At 36.9% G+C, this 23,109-nt stretch overlaps 1 protein-coding gene across 1 annotated transcript; it reads left to right on the forward strand.

The window, feature by feature from the left end:
• Positions 1-16,664: 16,664 nt before the first annotated feature.
• On the forward strand, positions 16,665-18,972 carry PTH (parathyroid hormone). Its single transcript, XM_037841302.1, has 3 exons — positions 16,665-16,740; positions 18,509-18,599; positions 18,711-18,972. Coding segments are annotated over exons 1-3 (354 nt in total). The 5' UTR covers positions 16,665-16,739.
• The last annotated feature ends 4,137 nt before the right edge of the window (positions 18,973-23,109 follow it).

Here is a 23,109-nt window from a genome sequence, read left to right on the forward strand (position 1 = left end):
CCACAAAAGCCATGTTCTTTAATGCAGTCTTGTGGGGAACAGGTTTATTAGTCTTGATTAGGGTAGAACCTTTTGACTGAATGTTTCCATGGAGATGTGACCCACTCAACTGTTATAACTCTGATTAAATTATTTCCATGGATGTGCAGACCCCACCCATTCAGGGTGGGTCTTGATTAGTTCCCTGGAGTACTTAAGAGAGCTCAAGAGCTGACACAAATGCTGGTGCTTGGATATGCAGATAGAAGGATGTTTGGAGATGCTAAGCTAAGAGATGAAGCCCAGAGTTTGCCCCAGAGAAGCTAAGAAAGGACCTCAGGTACTTATACAGAAATGCCCTGGGAGAAAGAAGCAAGGATGCACAGGAGCTGAGAGAAAGGAGTAAAGACAGAAGCCCAGAGACATTTTGGAGAAAGCCATTTTGAAACACAAGTCAGGAGCAAAGGACCAGCAGATGCCAGCCAGGTGCCTTCCCAGCTGACACCATCAGCCTTCCTTCAGTGAAGGTATCCTCTTACTGATGCCTTAGTTTAGACACTTTTATGGCCTTAGAATTATAAATTTGTAGCCAAATAAACTGCTTTATAAAAGCCAACCCATTTCTGGTATTTTGCATAATGGCAGCTTTAGCAAACCGAAACACTGGTGTTCTGGGGCTGGGTGCCAGTGATCCTTGGTCCTGGGTACCTCTGTCACATTGCAACATACATGGTGGCCTCTCCTGACCTCTCACTTCTCCTTCAGGTTCTGTTGGCTTTCAGCTTCTGGCTGCTTCTTCTGGCTTTCTTCCTCTGTTTTCCTGTAAGACCTTCAGTAATAGGATTAAGACCCATCCTGGGCCACAGCTTATTTGAAGTATCCTCATCAGAAAGTCCTATTTACAAGGGTTCACACCCACAGGAATGAATTAAGTTTAAGAAAATGTTTTTCTGGGGTACCTAGCTCCAAACCACCACAATGGATATCTATTTTAATTGTTATGTCTTCTTGTTGAATTGACTCTTTTATCAGAATATATTGACCTTCTTTGACCCTCATAGCAGTTTTTAACTTGAAGTCTATTTGATTTGATATTAGCATAGCTACCCCAGCTCTCTTTTGGTTACCATTTACATGGTATTTTTTTTATATCCTTTCACTTTCTACCTACTTGTATCTTTGAATTTAAGGTGAGTCTCTTGTATTCAACATATAGTTAGGTCATGTTTTTTTTAATCCATTTTGCCAAGCTCTGCCTTTTGACAGGAGAGCTTAATCCGTTTACATTTCTATTAACTATGGACGATGCAGGACTCTGTCCTGCCATTTTGCTATTTGGTCTTTGTAAGTCTTACAGATTTTATGTCCCTCAATTCTTTCATTAATGGCTACTTTCATAATTTGATTTTTTTTCTATTGTACCATTTTGAGCCCTCTGTCATTTCTTTCTGTATATATTTTTCAAATATTTTCTTTGTGGTTACCATGGGTCTAAAGTTAACATTCTAAATCTATAAAAATCACATTTGACTTGATATCAATTTAACTTCAATAGCATACACATACACTGCTCCTATACCCCATGTTCCCCCAACTTTTTGTTTACTTTAACAAATTATATCTCTATATATTGTATATCCAAACCCATAGGTTTATCATTACTTTTTATGCATTTGCATTTTAGAACCTGTAGGAAGTAAAAAGTGGAATTACAAACCAAAAATACAACACAGTAGTACTAACATTCATAATTATCCTGTTTTAGTTAGCTAAAGCTTCTGAAATGCAATATGCAGAAATGGTTGGCTTTTAACAATGGAGATTTATTAGTTTACAAGCTTACAGTTCTGAGGCTGTGAATATGCCCAAATAAAGGCATCAACAGGCAATCTGGCGATCCTGGTCTCCTCTGTCACATGGCAAGGCACATGGCAGCATCTGCTGGTCCTTCTCTCATGAGTTTTGTTGCTTTTAGCTTCTGGCTGTTCCACCTGTAGCTTTCTTTCTGATTTTCTATGGCTTTATCTCAACTTATATGTCTTTCTCTCTGTATTCTTTTGCAAATTCCCTCTTATAAGAGACTCTAGTAAGAGGATTAAGACCCACCTGGGGCACATTTCAACTGAAATTGCCTAATCAAAAGGTCCCTCTCACAATGGGTCTATACTCACAGGAATGGATTAGTATTAAGAACATGGTCTTTTCTGGAGTAACTATCAGCTTCAAACCTTCAGAATCCACAGTTACCTTTACCAGAGAACTTTATTTCATTATGCTGCCTCAAATCACTGTTTATTTTCCTTTCCTTTCAGTTTGATGGACTCCCTTTAGCTTTGCTTATAGGGCAGATCTATTGGTGACAAACTCCCTCAGCCTTTGTTTAGCTGGGAATGTCTTCATCTATCCCTCATTTTTGAAAGACTGCCTTGCCAAATGTAAAATTCTTGGTTAGCAACTGTTTTCTTTTAGCACTTTAAATATTTTGTTTCCCATGGTTTCTTATAAGATATTGTCATTTAATCTTATTTGTATTTCCTTATACAAAACATGTTTCTTTTCTCTTGCAACTTTCAGAACTCTCTCCTTGTCTTTGGCATTCAACAATTTGACTACTATGCGTCTGGGTATGGTTCTCTTTGAGTATATCCTGTTTGGGGTTCACTGGGCTGTTTGAACGTGCATATTCAAGTCTTTTGTTAAATTTGGGGAGTTTTCTGCCATTATTTCTTTCAATATTTGTTTTCCCTTCTCTCTTTCTTCTCCTTTTGGGACTCCCATAATGCATATATTGGTATGCTTGAAAGTGCCCCACAAGTCTCTTAGGCCCCGTTCACTTTTGAAAATTCTTTGTTCTCTCTGCTTCTCAGTCTGAATCATTTCAATTGTCTTGTTTGTTTAGTTCACTGATTCTTTCTTCTGCCAGCTCCAGTGTGCTTTTGAAACCCTCTCTGGAATTTTTCATTTCAGTATTTATGGTATCAACTCCAATATTTCTGTTTGGTTCCTTTAAAAAATTTCTATGTCTTTATGGAGATACTCATATTGTTCATTTCTTATTTTCATGATATTGTTCTTTCTCTGTGTTTTCCTTTATCTCCTTAAGCATATGAGGATCATTTTTTAAAAAGTCTTTGTCTGGTATATCCAAATTCTAGTCTTTTTTTATGTTGATGTTTTTCTGGATTTTTATCTTACTCTACTGGATAGGCCATTATTGCCTGTTTCTTTGTTTGCCTCATAATCTTTTGTAGCACACTGTTCATTTTTGTATTTTAAATTGTTAACTCTGAGATTTAGTCTCTGAGCTGTCTGTTCCTTAAAATTGTACTCAACTAGTGATATGACTAAAAACACCTTTCACAGTCTTTGCAAATTTGCTCTGCATTGGCTGGTACTGTCCTTCAGAGTTTAGCTCTCCTATTAAGAAGAACAGCCCAAGGGAAAAGTAAAGTGTAGGGTCATCTATATCTTTTCTGAGCCTGAGTCTTGTCCTGGGCTCATGCTTGCTCATTTACAGGAATTTGAAAGCTTCTTCTACTTCCTGTGAAATAGACTTTCTCCTGCTCCTGTATACTCTACTATATTACTTAAAGTAGGTAATTCTTTTCCACAGGCCACTTTGCCTTGTTTCTTACACTGCTTTAACTGTCTGAAAGCTCCTTCTACTTGCAGGGCAAGAACAGTTACCTGGTTCAGTCTTCTAGGCTGCCACTCAATAGATTGGCACCAGCTTATAGACACTCCAGCATGTACATACGAGCTACTCTTCCCCATCTGGAAAAGGGATAGGGACCCACAATTGTAGCACGGGCTGGCTCCACACTACTCAGGGGAAATCATATGGGTAAGTTCAGCAAGGGTGCCCAGAGCTTCTCCGATTGTTTTTAAAGTTGCATTTTCTTTGATTTGGCTCTCATCCAATTACTGCTACCTTTTAACTGTTTTCTGGAGTTTAAAAAAGTTGGCTTTGCCAGTTTTTGCCAGTTTTTCAAAAATTCACAGGGAACAGCATCCTGGAGCATCTTATACAACCACCTTGGTCAACAGGAAGCCCTAGACAGGGTTTTAACTTACCTATATGTTCTGGTTTGCTAATGCTGCTAGAATGCAAAATACCAGAAATGGATTGGCTTTTATAAAGGGTGTTATTGGGTTACACAGTTACAGTCTTAAGGCCATAAAGTGTCCAAGGTAAGGCATCTACAATAGGGTACCTTCACTGGAGAAAGGCCATTGGCATCCAGAAAACCTCTGTTAGCTGCAAAGGCACTTGGCTGGTGACTGCTTACTCCCAGGCTGTGTTTCAAAATGGCGTTCTCCAAAATGTCTCTGTGTCAGCTTCTCGGGGCAAACTCTGGGCTAGTACCTGCAAAGCATCAGCAAAACTCTGCTTTCAATGGCCATCTTCAAAATGTCTCTGTATGTTGCAGCAATAAGCTCCTTCTGTCTGAGCTCTTATATAGGGCTCTAGTAAACTAACAGAGGCCTACTCTGAATGGGCAGTGCCACACCTCCATGGAAATTGTCTAACCAGAATTATCACCTACAGTTGGGTGGGTCACATCTCCATGGAAACAACCTAATCCAAAGGTACCAACTTAATCAACACTAATACATCTGCCCCCACAAGACTGCATCAAAGGACATGCTTCTTCTGGGGGGCATAATATATACAAACTGGTACCTTATGCTTTAGCCTCCTTGGTTATAAAATGGGGATTAAAATAGATCTACCTCAGGAGTTCTTATAAAGGTTGAAGAGATAATATTTTAAATCACTTAGAATACTGACTAGCATTACAGTAAGCGCTCTCTAAGCAAAACTATGGTAATTTTACTCACTTTGATTAATGAAAGATATGGATCTTGTACTGAATCTAAGCTTAAAATCAAATTGTCAACTGCCTTAGCTTACGTTTTAGTTCCCTAGGCTGCTCAAGCAAATACAATGAAATGGTTTGGTTTAAACAATGGGAATTTATTAACTAATGGTTTTGAGGCTGGGGAAGTGTCCAAATCAAGACATCATCGAGGCAATACTTTCTCCCTGAAGTCTGTGGCGTTCTGGGCTGGCTGCCGGTGATCCTTGGTTCCTCTGTCACATGGCGAGGCACATGGTGGCATCTGCTGGTCTCTTCCTTCTCTTCCGGGTTCTGTTTCATCTTGTTGATTCCTGTGACTTTCTTTCTGTCTGAATTTCATTCTCTTATAAAGGATGCCAGTAATAGAATTAAGACCCATCTGAATTGAGGTGAGTCGCATCTTAACTGAAGTAGCCTCATCAGAACGTCCTACTTAAAATGGCTTAACACTCACAGGAATAGATTAAATTTAAGAGAATATTTTTCTGGAGTACTGTGCCAGTTTGAATGTATTGTGTCCCCCAAATGCCATTATCTTTGTGGTCTTGTGTGGGGCAGGCGTTTTGGTGATGGTTGGATTTGCTTGGAATGTGCCCCACCCAGCTGTGGGCAATGATTCTGATGAGATGTTCTCATGGAGGCGTGGCCCCGCCCATTCAGGGTGGGCCCTTATCGGTGGAGCTATATAAATGAGCTGACTCGGGGGGGGAAGAAAGAGAGTGCAGCTGGGAGTGATGTTTTGAAGAGAAGCAAGCTTGCTAGAAAGGAAGTCCTGGGAGAAAGCCGTTTTGAGGCCGGAGCTTTGGAGCAGACGCCAGCTGCCTTCCTAGCTAACAAAGGTTTTCCGGACACCACTGGCCATCCTCCGGTGAAGGTACCCGATTGCTGAGGTGTTACCTTGGACGCTTTGTGGCCTTAAGACTGTAACTGTGTAGTGAAATAAACCCCCATTTTATAAAAGCCTATCCATCTCTGGTGTTTTGCATTCTGCAGCATTAGCAAACTAGGACAAGTACATGCAGCTTCTAACTACCACAGCTTTCTAGGTCTTTGATGACAAAGTATCACAAAATAAATAGCTTAAAGCAACAGAAATTTATTTTTACAGTACTGAAGGCTAGAAGTCCAAAACCAAGATATTGGCAGGGCCATGCTTCCTCTGAAGTCTTTAGGGTTCTGGTGGTGGCTTGTCGGCAATCCATGGTGCTCTCTGGCTTGTGGCATAACCTCTGTTCCATGGCCATCTTCTTTCTCTGTCAGTGTCTAACTTTCCTCTTATTATAAGGACATCGGTTATATTGGATTAGGACACAACCCAATCTAGTTTGGCTCCATCTTAGCTTATAACATTTTCAAAGGTCCTATTTCCAAATAGAATCACACTCATGGAACCAGGGGTTTGGACTTGAACATATCTTTTTGGAGGACACAATTCAATCCATTTATTTAGAGGCAAGGAAAGCATTTATGGATTAAAAAAAGAACCAAAAAACTATAGACAAAGGCCTTTATGCTACATGAAAAATAGTCAAGTTTATCATTTGTAAGTATCATTTTATTTCTACTTGAAAAGAAACTAAGATGCCTATCCTTTATGCTTCCTCGGGTAAAAAAATTAAAAAAAAGTAATCTTCCAATCTGCAGAGATTGCACATAAGTGTAGGAGTCTAACCTTGAAACTTTATACCACCCACAAGAATAAGGTTGTGTACATATTAAACAGCCATATCTTCCTCCTTTCCTAGGGCCTGCCTGGTATTATAGCAAATCATATTTGTCTGTCTTCCCAACTAAAGCATAAATTTCTCAATCTATACCTGGCCTCTGTAATCCTATAGCTCCTAACACAGATCTTCAACCTCAGAAAATATTTCCTGGATTGAATTTCCTGCTTCCAATCTCTTGAATTTTATTCTCTGCAGTGTGAACATTGAGGAAAAAGCCAAGGATTTGGAGTCAAGAGACACGGATTTAAATTTTGGCCTTGCCCTTCACTGGTTGAGTATACTTGAACCAGTAGCTTCAGCTTCTCACACGTAAAATAGGAATTATATTTACCTCAAAGATACTGTGAAAACCAAGTAAGCCAACAGATGATCACTAAATGTTGTTTGACTCTGAATTTTTCTGTATCAAGTTACCTCTCCAATCTCAATTCCTAAACTTTTTTTTTGGCTGAAGGTTGCACACATTTATTTGTCCTTGACTGCCATTTTTAAGTAATAGATTTTATTTTTAGAAGAGTCTTAGATTTATAGAAAATTCGAGCAAATAGTACAGCAATTTCCCATATTACCTCCCTTTCTCCAACACACAGTTCTCCAACACACAGTTCTCCCTATTATTATCTTACATTAATATGGTACCTTTGTTATAATTAATGAACCAATATTGTTGAATGATTACTATCTAAAGACCATCGCTTATTCAGATATTCAGATTTCATTAGTGTTTACCCAATGTCCTTTTTCTGTTACATCCAGGACACCACATTATATTTAGTTGTCATATGTCATTAGGCTCCTCTTGGCTGTGACAGTTTCTCAAACTTTCCTTTTTTTGATGACCCTGACAGTTTGAAGTAGTACTGGTCAGGTATATTGTAGGATGTCCCTCTATTGGAATTTGATGTTTTCCTTATGATTAGACTGGAATTATGGGTTTAGGGGAGGACGATCACAGAGGCAAGGTGCCATTTTCATCAAGTCATATTAGGGTACATTCTGTCAACATAATTATTACTGTTGATGTTGATCTTGATGACTTGGTTGAAGCAGTGTTTCTTGGGTTTCTCCACTGTAAATTTATTTATCCCCCTCCCCCTTTCTACACTGTATTCTTTGGAAGGAGTCACTAGCTTAAGTGTTGGAAGAAGCTCACAGTTAAGAGAGTGGAGAGTTATGCTCCACTTCCTAAACATTTTTAAAAGCAAATATCTGATGCATGATACCATGCTAGAGCTTATAAGGTAGTGATGTCTATCCTTACCTCCCTTGCTCAGAGCTCCTTTTAAAGGAAGTTGCTTCAACTCACAGTCCTTGCTAAATGGAGAGCAGGCCATAGGACACTGATTGGAACAGAGATGGCCACCAGACCTGAAGAGCCCATTATAGATCAACAAATGACCTATGATTTGGGTATGGTTTAAAAAGATAAGAGCCCATCAATTCCCTCTCTCGGGAATTTGAGCCAAGCAACAGAGATGGTGGTGGGTACAGGAGCTAGACGGTCATATGAGGTGGTACTGGAGCAGCCATGGACAAGATGACTGAGGAAAAGGATTAGAAGAGAAGGAAGAGGGGCAGGTAAACAAAGACAGCAAAACCATGATAAAGGAAAACAGATTAAAATAATTAGTTCCTTATTAACCATTCCTTACTGATGTTTGGTTGTTCAATTTTTTAGGACCTTCAGAAATGAGGGACTTGTGTTCAACATCATTAGTCATCAGGGAAACGCAAAATCAAAACCACAATAAGATACTGTTTCATACCCATTTGAATGACTGCTATTTAAAAAAATGGAAAATAACAAGTGTTGGAGAGGATGTGGAGAAATGGGAACTCTCATTCATTGCTGGTGGCAGTGTAAAATGGTGCAGCCTCTGTGGAAGACAGTTTGGCAGTTCCTCAGAAAGCAAAGTATAGAACTACCATATGACCCAGCAATCCAACAACTAGATGTATACCCAAAAGAATTGAAAGCAGGAACTCAAACAGATATTTGCACACTAATGTTCATAACAACATTATTTACAATTGCCCAAAGATGGAAGCAACCCAAGTGTCCATCAATCAATGAATGGCTAAATAAAATGTGGTATATACATACAAAAGAATATTATTCAGCCATAAAAGGAATGAAGTCCTGATACATGTGACAACATGGAAGAACCTTGAAGACATCATATTGAGTGGAATAAGCCATACTCAAAAGGAATGGGATGTTAAGATTTAAAATGTGCAAGGTTCCTATTTGGAAAAATGAAAATATTTTGGTAATGGATGGTGGTGATGGTAGCACAATAAGGTGAATGCAATTAACAGCACTGAAATATATATCTGAATATGATTAAAAGGGGTAAATGTTAGATTGTGTATATGGTAACAGAATAAAATTTTTTTTAAAAATCCATGGAACTATATTACACAGACAGTGAACCTTAAGTTAAACAATGGACTTTAATAGTACAATTGCAAAACGGTACTATCATCAATTGTAACAAGTGTTCCACACCAATGCAAGGTGTTGGTGGTGGGGTGGTGTATGGCAATCCTATATTTTATGCATGATTGTTCTGTAAAACCACAACTTCTCTAATAAAGAAAAAAATGAGGAATTTGGACATAGAGGAAAGACGATGCTGTATGTGCACATTACCAAAAAGTGATTCTCCTTGAAATTTGACAGAATGAAAAAAAGTCTAAAAGAGAGAAAAATGTTTTATCTACACTGAACTTAGGGAATGTCCAAAATCACACAAGAACTTAGGGAATGGTCAAAATCCCATATTTTATGTTCCCCAAAACACTACTAAAATTAATACAATACAGCCTGAACTGAAGAAGATACACACAAAGCTTATTAATCAAAAGTTGAATTCAGTGTGTGGGAAGTAAATGGAAGAAGTTCTGAAAAGTCTTGGAAAGAACTCTTAACTTGGAGGAAGGAAGACTGAAGGTATCAGTTGGCTGTAGGAGAAATAGGAAATGCCCTGCCTTGGATCAATTCCTCTAACATGGAATGATCTTGAGGCTAATGGAAAAGAAGAGAAATTGTGGCCATGTATTTACTCACCCCATACCCCAATCCGGCCTTGCCTATTAACAAAAGGCCTCACCCCATACCCCAATCCGGCCTTGCCTATTAACAAAAGGCCAAGGACTGGAGACGAGTTTTTGTAGCAGAAGACAGAGAACAGTAGATAAAGAGCCAGTTTTTCAGCTACTGACAAAAAGCAACTATGGAAAGAAACTGCACAAACTCTGACCCACCAAAGCCTCTTGGGTCCTATGGCTTCCCCTGCCTTGACTTATCATCACAATCTGACTCACCCAAAGTAAAAACACAAGATAAAATCTGAAAAGAGCCTCTGTCCCCCATGGTATGAGACTAGAGTTTCCAGGAATGCTGTATATATTTAATGATTTAATGCAGAGCACTATATTGACTTTGCCAGGTCACGCTGAATTTCTGTATTGAGCTTTTTTCAAGAAAGTACAAAAATTCAGCACTAAGAGCTCTTTTTCCAACTCAGTAATTGCCACTTAAATCATTTACATGGCAACATAAGTTAAAAATCATACCTCCACAAATAAAATATGGACAATATCTTATGCTGTCTCCTGCAGGTTTTGCCAAGAGAAGACAAAAGCAGGGAACTGAGAATTAAAATTATTTATTTTGACTATTCAAGAAAGGAAAAGATGGTTCTTTGGTCAAAATCTCAAGTCATGAACAAATAACTCCTGTTAATTAGTGATAACTTTGGACTAATGCATATGCTCTGAAAATTAGCCACTCAGTGGCAGCCTCACTCTAGTAAACACCCTCTGGTGACATTCTATGCTTTTGTTATATTACATGGAAAAAGAGATTTTGCTAATGTATTTAAGGTTACTAATCAGTTTACTTTAAGATAGATGATTTGGGTGGTCTAATCCAAATCACATGAGCCCTCTAAAAACAGTTTTCTCCACCTTGTTGTAGAAGGGAAGCTAGAGACTGGAAGCATGGGTAGGAGTCCATGTGCCATTGATGGCAGGATGGAAAGGACCTGAAAGGACCTGTAGGAGCTGAGAGGACTCCCAACCAATAGCCAGCAAGAAAACTGGGACATCAGCCCTACAACTGCAAGGAACTGAATTTTGCCAACAACCTGAATGAGTTTGGAAGTGGATTCTTTCCCAGAGCCTTCAGATGAGAATGCAACCCAGGCAGCCCCTTAATTTCAGCTTATAAGACCTTGAGGAAAAAACCCAGTCATGCTGGACTTTAGTCCTATAGACTGTGAGCCAATAAATGAGTGTTGTTTTAAGTTGCTAAATTTTGGTAAAATGATACACAGCAATAGAAAACTATTACAAGTAGCCAAGCTTCTGAAATCAGCATGTCAACCACAGCTTTACTCCAGTTACTATCCTTCTAAAAGTTAGTAAATCAATGCCCACCCCAAGCTTCTAAAGTCAGCCAATTAGTGACAACTGCATACTTCTCAACAGACAGCAGTCAATCATTACATGCCTCATTCCAGTGACCATGCTTCTGAAGTTCAGCTGGTCACCAGCAACCTTACTCCCATGACTGCACTAACACAACTGGACATCTGCCAATCCCTGAACATCAGGCTTCCAAAGACCTTATATAAGTTCATTTCTGGCTTTGTTTGGGGAGACTATCTTACAAGCACAGCTCACCTACAGAGGCAAATGGGAAGTTCATCTATTCTTGCATAATACATTGAGTTCAATTTATTGTACGTTTGCAATTCTTTCAATGGTTCAGCCCTTGTTTACAGTTAGTTATGAGTTTGAATTTGTGATTGACAAATGTATAGTTGCTTCTGTGGGAGTGTCAAAATCAGTCTTTCCAATTCTTGCAGTGATCTCCATTAACTATTTTTATTTCTATATATTTGAACCCAAAATGCCAAAATGCAATGTAAATTTTGTGATGATTTTTTTAACCATGGACATTTATTAAGTAAGGAAAAAGTTCTTTTGAAGCTCTTTATACAGTATGCAATTGTTCAGTCAATATTGAAAATGTTGGAGAGTCAGATATAAACTAGAATATAAACAGCTAAGAATAAAGAGATGTATGATTTCCTCAACTAGTACCAAAGAAAGTGATAAAATAACAAATATCTTTATTAAGAGAAATTCAGATGAAGAAGATAAAATAATTGCAGTAGAAATTGCAATGGTTTTCTACATTGCATATCATCATCACTCGTTCAGTTCAAATTACTGTTTGAATGTACTGCTAGGAGAAATACTTTTTGATTCAGAAATTGCAAGCAGATTTTCAAGTGCCAGGACAAAATCTACTGCAATAATTAAAAAAATGTAATAGCTCCATTTACTATTACAGAAATTAGCAAATATCTAAATGCCTCGCTTTTTTATAGCAGTCATGGATTCAAGTAATCAAATGGAGAAAAATTTTTCCCTTTGTTTTTGCAATAGTTTTCTCAAGGAAAAGGCTTGCAATAAGGCTACTGTGAGTAAAATCCCTTCCAGATGAAGTTTTAGAAACAATAGCAAATTTTTGCAGAAATTCTCTTATTGAGTAAAGAGTTAATGAGAAAAAAATGTACTGCGTTTGGTGGAGAAAATCCAAATACAAATTTTGGTGAATGTTTCTGTAAATGTGAAGACAATGCTTATTCATCAAAGTTGAAGCAAAACCAAGAATGATTCTATCGAAGGTGTTGGCTGTCCTGTCCATATTCTGCATAAAGCTTCTCAAATAGCATCTGATGTCCTTTTTATTGACATTGAAGTAACTGTCATGAAATTGTTCTCGTCAGCATTTATACTATTTAAACTGAAAGATTAAAGGATTCTTATAATTTTGTTGGCAGTCAATGAATTCTCTCACGTTCAAAAGCCTGTTGCCGTTCTTTAACAAATGCTGCTAGAGAATCCTTAGTTTATATGAAGCGCTGAAATGAGGGAGTAATCAGAGTACACAGCCTACTGGGTCCTGCTGAACATTGGGAAAGGAATGTAAAAGATATTTTATTCTTTTTATAGTTTCACAGGTTTCATCATTATATTCTATCAAAGGTAAAGGGAGAGTAGAGCAGAAAGATATCTACATAATCCAAAGGAAGAGCCATTTTAACTGAAGAGGCTATATTATCTGAACTCCAAATTGGAACACTTGGTTTAAAAAATGTAAGTACATTTATGGGACAATTAAAAAAATATTTAGAACCAGGATTACTAACAGCATGTGGTCCGGTCCATTCACTGAAAATGTGAGGGTTCTTGTTCGATTCCTGTTCGATTAAATTTCTATGGCTATCCATCTTCCCTATGATTCAAAACCTGATAAATCTCAATTAAGCCTACTTCTTTCCCTCTATAGCTTTAAGAAGCAGAGGACAGGAATAGATTAAATCTCACAGATCTTTGAATGAGGACACTCCAGGACATGTTCCATTCTTTATCTGTGTCACAGAGAACATTGCAGAGGCATCTGCACAACTAGACATCTTTTCAATCAAATAGAAATGTAAACTCTTCCCCAGGTGAAACTGTGGCTTCACATTGTGTCAAGACAGAGCCATTCTTTGTTGTATTTAGAAAGACTACCTCATCCCAGGTACCCAATATCTCACCATTTACCCTTAGTTTACCTCTAGAGATGCCTCTTTCTGACCATGAAAACAGTGCATGCCATTTTAACACTCCTCAAATCCACATAAACATGCAGAAGGCTGAAAACACATTCAGGGATGGACATTCACTGATATAATGGATAAAAAGCAAATATAATGTTTTATTTTTGAGGCAGTTGCATAATTTATTTTCAAAGGACTTCTCATGTGTAATGAATCCCAGGGTTTATGACAGTTCAGAGATCAATGGCTTATTAAATACTACCTATTAGAGAACCACACTCACAGTAGTCATCAATAAAAGGTTCTGGGGAAATAAAAATAAGCAACTAAATATCACACACACACACACACACACACACACAAAAAAAAAACCCTGAAAATCCATCAGTTATTATGTACTCAGTTCTTTTTAGCATTTTCGCACTTTGTCTCTAATTAGAAACAATTTAGGGCTGGTAAGAGGATGAAGGGAGGAGGTTTCTTTCTGGCAGATCATGAAGGAACTCAGTAGCTCAATATTTCATGGAGGAGCTTGAAGCAAAAAAAGTAAGTCAACTGTTAAGATAGAAACCAACAAATCTGTCCATAAAACTTTGAATTAGGAAAGCTGTAGCTGGATTTCCCAACCCTGGAAGCCTCTATTTAATGCTAAGTATCCAAAGCAAAATTAATTCCTAATAAGTAAGCAAAAGGAAAAATTATTATCTCAAATCAAACCTTCCGTAAGACAACAGGGCACAACGTATGTCCCTTTATCCTTCCCAAATGTGAGGAATACAGTAAGTTGTCAGGTCCAGGCTTCAGAGAACTTGAGAATGCTAAAGAAGGCTGAGCTTTTCAAAGCAAAAAGCTGAGCTCAGCTCTTCTGTCTGTTACTGTTATCAGCCGTCTGTGCCCATATGGCCCCTAGCCTTCTTATTCCTAAATGCTTTCCTTCTATCTACTGCCCACAGTCTCATAGTCCGATGGTTCAGATAAACATGTGGCAAATCTTGGTATATCTCTCCTTTGTGGGAAGATCGAGTAGTCCTTTGAGAAATCTGAAGGGCACTAAAACACACCCAAGTTTAGAAAGGACTACAAGATAATACTCCTTGGCACACACTCACAAAGGCTTTCCACAATTTGTACCAAACTTTCTTTAGGATCATCTCCCATTTCTCCTCTCCTTCCACTAGCACACACTCAATATTCAGTCTTCATTGCCTCCATGCCTTTGCACATGATATTCCCTCTGTCCTCTCTCATCTTCTAGGATGGAAAATTCATATTCATCCTGAGGACACTTCAGCTTCTCAGTAAAACAGCTTCCAATACATACAGGGAAATTTAGTCGTTCCCTCTTCTGTGCTTTTACAGGACTTTGTTCATATCTCTGTTATAACACCTATCACATTATGTTACAGCTCAGTAAAATTCAAGGGGAGGGATCATGTCTCAGTCATGTAATGATTAACATAGCACCTGGCAGATAGTCGATACTGGGTGTGTTTTTGAATGAATACAAGAACGATCCTTGTCTAAAATCATTTTCTTTATTTTTCTGTAAAACTAGTTTTGTAACGTAGCTGCTTTCAATATGATAATTTGTTCTATAAATAATTGTACTAGAAGGAAGACAGTGAAAGCACTAATTGCATCACTCCTAGAAGGCTGTCAATTTATGTCAAACCAACCAAGGAAGTAGAAAAACTCAAAATCAGAATGTTAAGCATGGGTTTATTATAACAATGAAAATTGTGTTTATAAAACCATTTACATTTTCAATTCTCCTTTCTCTCAACTCAGTAAAATAGAAAAATGCCACACATCATGTGTACACTTTGCATCAGAACAGGTCTTAAGAAATATTAATACCATAGACTTTTACAATCAAAAGGAGCATCTTGGTTATCCAGTTCAACCTCCTACTATATATAAATCTCTACAAAATCCATTCTACTTGAACACTTCCAGTGAAGGGGACCTCACTACTTAAGAAGGCATTTGATTCCACATTTTGATAATAAAAATGCCCAAGTTATGCCCAAATCAGCCTCCTTTAACCTTCAGCTTTTGATCTCAGTACTTCCTTCTTAAATCACAGAGAATATCTTCCCTATGATAGCCCTTAAAAATTATAAACAGTTCTCATAGTCACCGAAGTCTTTTTCTTTTCCAGACTAAACATCACTTCATTCAACTGCTTCTTATATGTCATGTTCAACATTTTTACCAACCTGGTTCATATCTTCTAGACTGTTCCAATTTGTCTCTAACACGTCTAAAATGTGGAGCCTGGAGCAACACTCCAAGTGAGATTTTCCCAGTGAAGAGAATTTCCCGGATTAGGACTAACATATATCTCTCCTAGACTCTGTACAGGTACTGTCCAAACTTGGACTGGCTTTTACTTGATGTAGAATTAAATCTTGGCAATAGCTAGTAGGAAAGGGGATGACATGAGGCCTGGATAGGACCAGGGCTAAGAAAATTGCTCCAATTCTAGGATTGGCTCTTTAGCTGGGAGGCAAGCTGCCTAAATGAACCCTGGATGCACTGGGGGCATTCAAGGAGTTTTGACCTGATAGGCCGGGACCAACCTGTTGGAATAACAGAAGGAGGCAGCATCATGCCTTCATTAGGTTGTGGAGCAGGGTGTCAATCATAGCTGGGAAACATGAGAATCAAAATCAAACCCCTGGGAAAAGGGGTTACAAAGGGCCAACAAATGAAAGTCAAACAGACTAGGGTGTAAAGAAGGGCTACATTTTCTAGGGAGAAACTAGAGTAGTAAGTAAGAATCAAAATGGCTCTGGAGTCATAAAAACCTATATTGAATTTCAACCTCTCCACTCTCTAAACCTCAGTTTCCTCATGTGAAAATGGGGTTATAATGGAGCCTACTTTAAAGGATTGCTGTGAAGATTTAGTGGAATAATATATGCAAACTCTGACATATAGTTAGTGCTTACCAAATGCTATTTGTAGAGATTAAAATGCATAAATAAAATGTAAATTAAATGAATTTGAAAATCATTTTCACTTTTGAAGCCTTTTAAAATAATTATGTACTAAGGGTATTTTCTTAAATTATTTTTAACACCTCCTTTAAGAAAAATACCATATCTACTCTTGAAAGATGACCAAGAATGATATGCATTGATTGGAAATTGCTTGTCAAGTGTGCCTAACATACTATGATTCATTATAATCCTCATAATGAGTATATCAATAGTATGGTTATAATAAATATATCTTATTTTCAGATTTTACTTTCAAGTAAAATGATGTCTTTATCATAAATCTTTGTAATCAGTCTTTTTTGTAATATAAATTCAGATTCATCAGTCAAAACAGAAATTTTCTAGGTGGTAAAAGTTAATACTTGTTAGAATTTCCATAAGCCCTTTTCCCAGCCCCACACTATTTTTCTTCTAATATCCAATTTTATCTAAAACTTAAAAAGGCATGGGCACTGCCCAATGGTGGGTGTGTGCTGCTTTAAGCCTATAGCTGCCATCCAGAGAAATGGGAGTGACACCATCTGTGACAAACTTTTCTTGGTCAGTGAAGACCTCTATATAAAAGCCACGTTTAAGGGTCTACCATCCAATTCATCAGCTTTCTCAAGTTTACTCAACATTAAGAAAGTATCAGCTGCTAATATACCCAAAGGAGTATCTTGTCCGAAGACATTGTATGGTGAGTTATCTTTATTTTCCCCATTAAAATTAATATGAGATGTTTGATAATCGAGCAATTATTTTTCTACAAACACCATGCTGCTTAAGGTAAAATGTTAAAGGGGAGGTGAATTATGTTTAATATAAAATGTCACAAAACAAAATAAACTTATGCTACTAAAATACTTTAAATCATTTCTTTTTGTGTTTTAAGTCTTTTAAGATGACTTGCTTTACTTAAACTCATCTGAAATTACTGGCAAAATAATCTAAATCTGACATGATATGCTTTAATGGAATTGTTATTGAAATTTTGAAGTGAAACACCCTAATGAATAAATAATTCCGATTTAAATAATTAATATAAATTTATAAAGTAGAGTTAAAATCCTATTTTTCCCTGCAGAGTATCATTAAATTGTTTATGACTAATAGAGAGCTCAATCTGTATACTAAAATTGGTTAAACAATCTGACTGCTGAATATTTGTGTGAATCTTTTAACCTAAATGAAAGTCTTTTTAATTTTCAAATGTGAAAACCTGTACATGAATTTTATGGGTGTTTTACAACTGCTTTTCAGCTCTTTTTCATGACATTCTTATAAGGAGCCAACCTCCCTGTTAAGAACAAGGAAGCAAAGCAGAGCTGTCTAAGGTGACTAGGATTAGACATTGGTGCTCCCTGTCCTCCAGCTACAGTGTCAGTTTCTGACATAAACCAAAACCAAAAACTATTCCTTAGTTACTCCATAATAGCTTTATATTGCAGAGTGAAACAAAATGTAGCAGATTAAAATGTTTCTTGTATTACTTCTAAATGATGCAGTTTTCCTTTAAAATATGAGTACACAGCTACTCCACGTGTATGCTAAAAGAGGGAACATGGAGCATTATGAGAAAGCACTTCTATAGTAACAGGCTTTGCAATTCATGTAATGCAGATAAAGGCAATAATATTCCACATTGATATGAAAAGCTTTATGAGCAAAAGAGGAAAAAGCTAAAAATTATATTAAAACATAAATAAAATAAGTTGAATAAATAAGATGCAGACAAGCATTTTATTTGTAGCCAAAGCTCTAAATTATTCACTTTTTATCAAGGTATAATAATATGCTGATGTGTATCTTTTCAATGCTTTGACATATCCTTTTTAATCCTAGAAGTGTGCATTAATTCAGTAAACATCTCTTTAAATCAAAGCCTATTAATATGGTATTTATGGTATTGCAGTACCTGAAATGAAGTTCACTTATGAAAAAAAATTTACTAATAAAGAGAATTAATCATTTTCAAGCAAATAATAGGCATTTACCCTTAAACAACATAAAATTGGAGGGAAATTTTTAAAATCAAGCTCTTTCAATTCTTCATGTGGCTTAAAATTCATATATTAAAACTTGTACAATAACTAAAAAGATACCTAAGGGGAAGTAAAACTATAATTTCTCATCAAATTATATGCATATATAATATATACTTATCTATTTCTAAAATAAGTGGGTTGATTCCAAAATGAAAACCAAGTCAGTTTACTGTCACACTCTGCATGTAGTTGTATGGTTATAAATGTAAACTAAAATAATTTTATTTATATAGTTTGGAGTATTAAAAATATTTTTGAATACCTCCTTTTTGCTTTTCCTTTTAGTGAAGATGCCGTCTGCGAAAGACATGGCTAAAGTAATGATTGTCTTGTTTGCAATTTGTTTTCTTACAAATTCGGAGGGGAAAACCATTAGGTAAGTACTGTAGCCTATTCTGCATAGTGAGGGAATGGGAAATGGATTTTTAAGTTGCTTTTATGACTGGGCAACTAATAGTCTGGCCCTCTCTGTTTCTGTTCCTTCCAGGAAAAGATCTGTGAGTGAAATACAGCTTATGCATAACCTGGGAAAACATCTGAACTCGATGGACAGGGTGGAATGGCTACGTAAAAAGCTGCAGGATGTTCACAATTTTGTTGCGCTCGGAGCACTTGTATCTCCCAGAGTTGGTGGATCCCAGAGGCCCCGAATAAAGGAAGACAATGTCCTGGTTGACAGCCATCAAAAAAGTCTTGGAGAGGCAGACAAAGCTGATGTGGATGTATTAATCAAAGCTAAACCCCAATAAAAACATATATGATCAGAGCACTGCTCTACATAGTGTAGGTCAACAATATCATGTGCTGCTAATTTTTCAAGCTCTAAGAAAATCAAGTGCCACTATTTCTAATATTACCAAACTTTACATATAATCCATTGCTAGCCATAATAGATGAAATTTTAATTGATTGTTTTCTTTTATTCATTTTAAAAGCTATTTTAATTATTCTATTCCTATTGTTTATTCTTTTTAAAGTAAGTTATTGAATAACTTATAAAAGAATAAAATTGCACTTTTTAACCTCTCTTCCATCTTACAATGAAAAATAAAAATTTAATTATCCTGATTCTAAATAAATGAAATTATGTCTTGCTTTTTATAAATATGATTTTTGGTTATGACTGACACCTATATGTTTAAACTAATAAGGACTAGGTTAGAATAACTCAAAATGTTTTTTAAATCATATTGCAGATCATTTAGATATATCAAGCATCAGCCTTTTTATATCACCAAAGTACCAGATCCCCAAGTCCTCTATACATAGATACTATGTCCTCTTCATTTCAGAAAAGGAAATGATGAAAAGTTCAGCAACTTCTATTGCTTTTATAACAGACAGAAAATGGTCTGAAACTTGAATGCAAAAAGCATTTGCCCACACACACACCCACTGATCATATTTCTATTCTGGACTTCAAATTGCAAGGGTTAGAATTTTTGTATTTACTATAAGTTCATTCATTCATTTGACAAATATTTATTTAGTACTCATTATTTGTCATGTATTATTAGGAGCTGGGCATACAGCAGTGAGCAAGAGAGACACATTTCCTGTCTTCGTGGAGCCTACATTTTAGTGGGGAAGATAGACATTAATTCATTGTGAAATTAGATAAGTGATATGAAAGAGAAGTACAAGATACTACAAAACATAGAGCTTGAACTATCTAGATCAGTGCTGTACAACAGAATTTTCACAAAAAGTTAAACATAGAATTACCATATGACTTGACAGTCTCATTTCTAGGTATATGCCCCCAAAGAATTGAAAGCAGGGACTCAAACAGATATTTTGATATTTGGCTTATAGCAGCATTTTCCACATTAGCTAAAAGGTGGAAGCCACCCAAATCTCCTTCAACTGATGAATGGACAAACAAAACTTGCATGTATATATTGGTATATACATGCAATGGAATAATATTCAGCTGTATAAAGGAATGAAGTTCTAATATGTGCTAGACCATGGATGAACCTTTCCTGTTAGTGAAATAAGCCAGAGACAAAAGGACAGATATTATATGATTTCAATTATATTAAATAACTAGAATATGCAAATCCATAGAGACAGAAAATAGACTACAAGTTAACAGCGGCAGGGGGTGGGGAGTGGGGGATTAATGCTTAATGGTTGCAGATTTTCTGCATGGGGTGATGGAAAAATTTTGGTAGTGGATGGTGGTGATGGTAGGTCAACACAGAGAATGTTATTAATACCATTCAGTTGTGTACTTGAAATGGCTGAAATGGGAAATTTTACATAATATATATGTTATCACAATTAAACAGAGTCCAGATATGCTTGAAACAATTTCTGAACCATCTATGCTATTCCATTGGTCTTTTTGTCTACTCTTATGCTAATACCATATTGTCTTAAATCTGTAGTTATCTGGTGGAACAATTCATTTCACATTGCTATTCCTCTTCACAAATATTTAGACTATTTAAGCTTTGCATTTTCATATATATTTTAGAACGGGTTTGCTAAATTTCTCCCCTCCCCCTCACACATACACATACCTATAGACACATAAAACCTATTGTTTATGCATTGATACCTGTGCTGGTTTGGATGTATTATGTCCCCCAAAACACCATGTTCATTAATGCAATCTTGTGGGGCGGACGTATTAGTGTTGAGTAGGTTGAAACCTATTGATTGTTTCCATGGAGATGTGACTCAATCAACTGTGGGTGAGAACTTTGATTAGATAATTTCCAGGGAGGTGTTACCCTACCCATCAGGGTGGGTCTTAATTAAATCATTGGAGTCCTATAAAAGAGTTCACAGAGAGAAGGAGCTCAGAGCAGCTGAGAGAGCCATTTTGGAGTCAGCCATTGAAAGCAGACTTTTGCTAATGCTTTGGAGATGCTAGCCCTGAGTTTTCTCCAGAGAAGCTAAAAGAGGGCAAAACGCCCAAAGAGCAACATTTTGAAGAATGCACAAAAGCTGAGATGAGCTGGAACACAACCTGGGATCAGCAGACACAGCCACATGCCTTCCCAGCTAATAGTGGTTTCCTGGATGCCATTGGCCTTCAGTGAAGGTATATTCATGTTGATGCCTTAATTTGGACATTTTCATGGCCTTTGGACTGTAAATTTGTAACCAAATACACCCCTTTTATAAAAGCCAATGCATTTCTGTTATTTTGCATAATGGCAGCATTAGCAAACTGGAACAATACCATGGATTACAATTGATTTCTTTACAACACTGAGCTTTCCAATCCATACTATCATTTCTCTTTCCAGTTATTAGGGTCTTATTTAATTTCTCTCAATAACAATAATCAAGTATTTATGAAAATATTATTAGTTGCCTACCAAATTTAGAGTTGGGCAATTTCATATATGCATTTTTCAATTATCACAAGTATGGGTTTTAAGCAAATTAGAAGCAGAGTGATTAAATATAAAAATGGGATTTTAAGAACTGACTGAGTCTGATTCTGACTCTTATGTTGTCTCTTAAGATTATTTTTTCTTGCCTTTTAGCATGCTTGAAATTTTTTGTTGAATGTCAGACATGATGTATCTGGTAATAGGAACTGAGGTTAAGTCAGGGTTTTAGTGTGAGGTTTTATGTTAATCTGGCTAAGAGCTGTGCTCTATTTATTTACTTATTTGCTTTTATTTATTCATTTTAAAAATTTATTTGATTTTTACTTTTTTATTGTGAACTTTAACATATATACATAACAGTGAACTTTCAAAGTACTGTTTCACAAGTACTTAGCAAATTTCAAAGAATGTCATGGGTCACAGTTTCACAATTTCAGCCATTTCCATTATTGTAAAATATAACATACATACAGGAAGGTGTCAACTGTCAATGTACAGCTCAACAAGTGGTTATACAGGTAATTTCAAAAATTGTTATGGATTACAGTTCCACAGTCTCAGTCCCTTCCCTATTATGAAATACAAGGTATATACAGAAAGGTGAAGATTTTCAAGGCACAATTCAATGAGCAGCTATAGAGCAAATCCCAAAGGATGCTATAGGCTACATTTCCATCACGTCATTTACCTCCTTCTAGTCATTCCATCACCCCAGCATTCAAAAAAAGTTTCAGTATTCATAGAAATTTGTTAAATCTTATCTTGTGTGTTGCTACTCCTTCCTCTCATTCAATCTCTTTCTCCATTTTCAGGGGTGTCTAGGCAGTGAGCACCCTAATTTGTTCATATTGAAAGAGGGTGTTGACAGTATGGGAAAGGGGGCTGCATCTGATCATTGTTCTTAAAGAGGCTGTTGCCTTTGGGTTTTAGGACTTGTTTGGCATAGGAACACTCTGGTGGATTTAAGTTTCTGAGAGAAAAACCTACTGAGTGAATCTTTTATAGAGTCTCAGGTAGGGATCTAGGCATTTGGGGACTACTTTTAGTAAGGGCATGGCATACTGTGGCCATTTGGGATGTCTAGCTGGAGCCTGCATAAGAGAAACCTCCATGAGAGACTCTCAACTCTATTTGGGATCTCTCAGTCACTGTAATCTCAGCTTGTTACCTTTCTTTTTCCTCCTTTGGTCAAGTAGGCATTTTCAATCCCTTGCTGCTAGGGCCAGGCTCATGTCCCATGTTGCCAGAGAGCTTCATTCCCCTGGGAGTCATGTTCCTCATGGGGGAGGGGGGTGAAGTTGATGAATTTATGTCCTAAGTTGGGCTTAGAGAGAGAAAGGCCACATCTAAGCAACAAAAGAGGTTCTCTGGAGGTGCCTCCTAGGTATAATTATAGGAGGGCTCAGACTCCCAATTACAATGTTAAGTTTCACAAGAGCAAGCCTCAAGTCAAGGGCTTGATTTATTAAGTAGTGGGTTCCCAATTTCACTTAATATATATTCTATCCCAAGATAGTGTCAGTTTCTTACATT

This window comes from Choloepus didactylus, chromosome 6 (genome assembly GCF_015220235.1).
Source record: "Choloepus didactylus isolate mChoDid1 chromosome 6, mChoDid1.pri, whole genome shotgun sequence".
NCBI lineage: Eukaryota > Metazoa > Chordata > Mammalia > Pilosa > Megalonychidae > Choloepus > Choloepus didactylus.

What these genes read in the sequence shown, in the direction of transcription:
- PTH (XM_037841302.1), top strand. An exon ending in TCGGAGGGGAAAACCATTAG is followed by an intron (nt 18,600 to 18,710) that starts GTAAGTACTGTA and finishes TGTTCCTTCCAG; the next exon opens with GAAAAGATCTGTGAGTGAAA.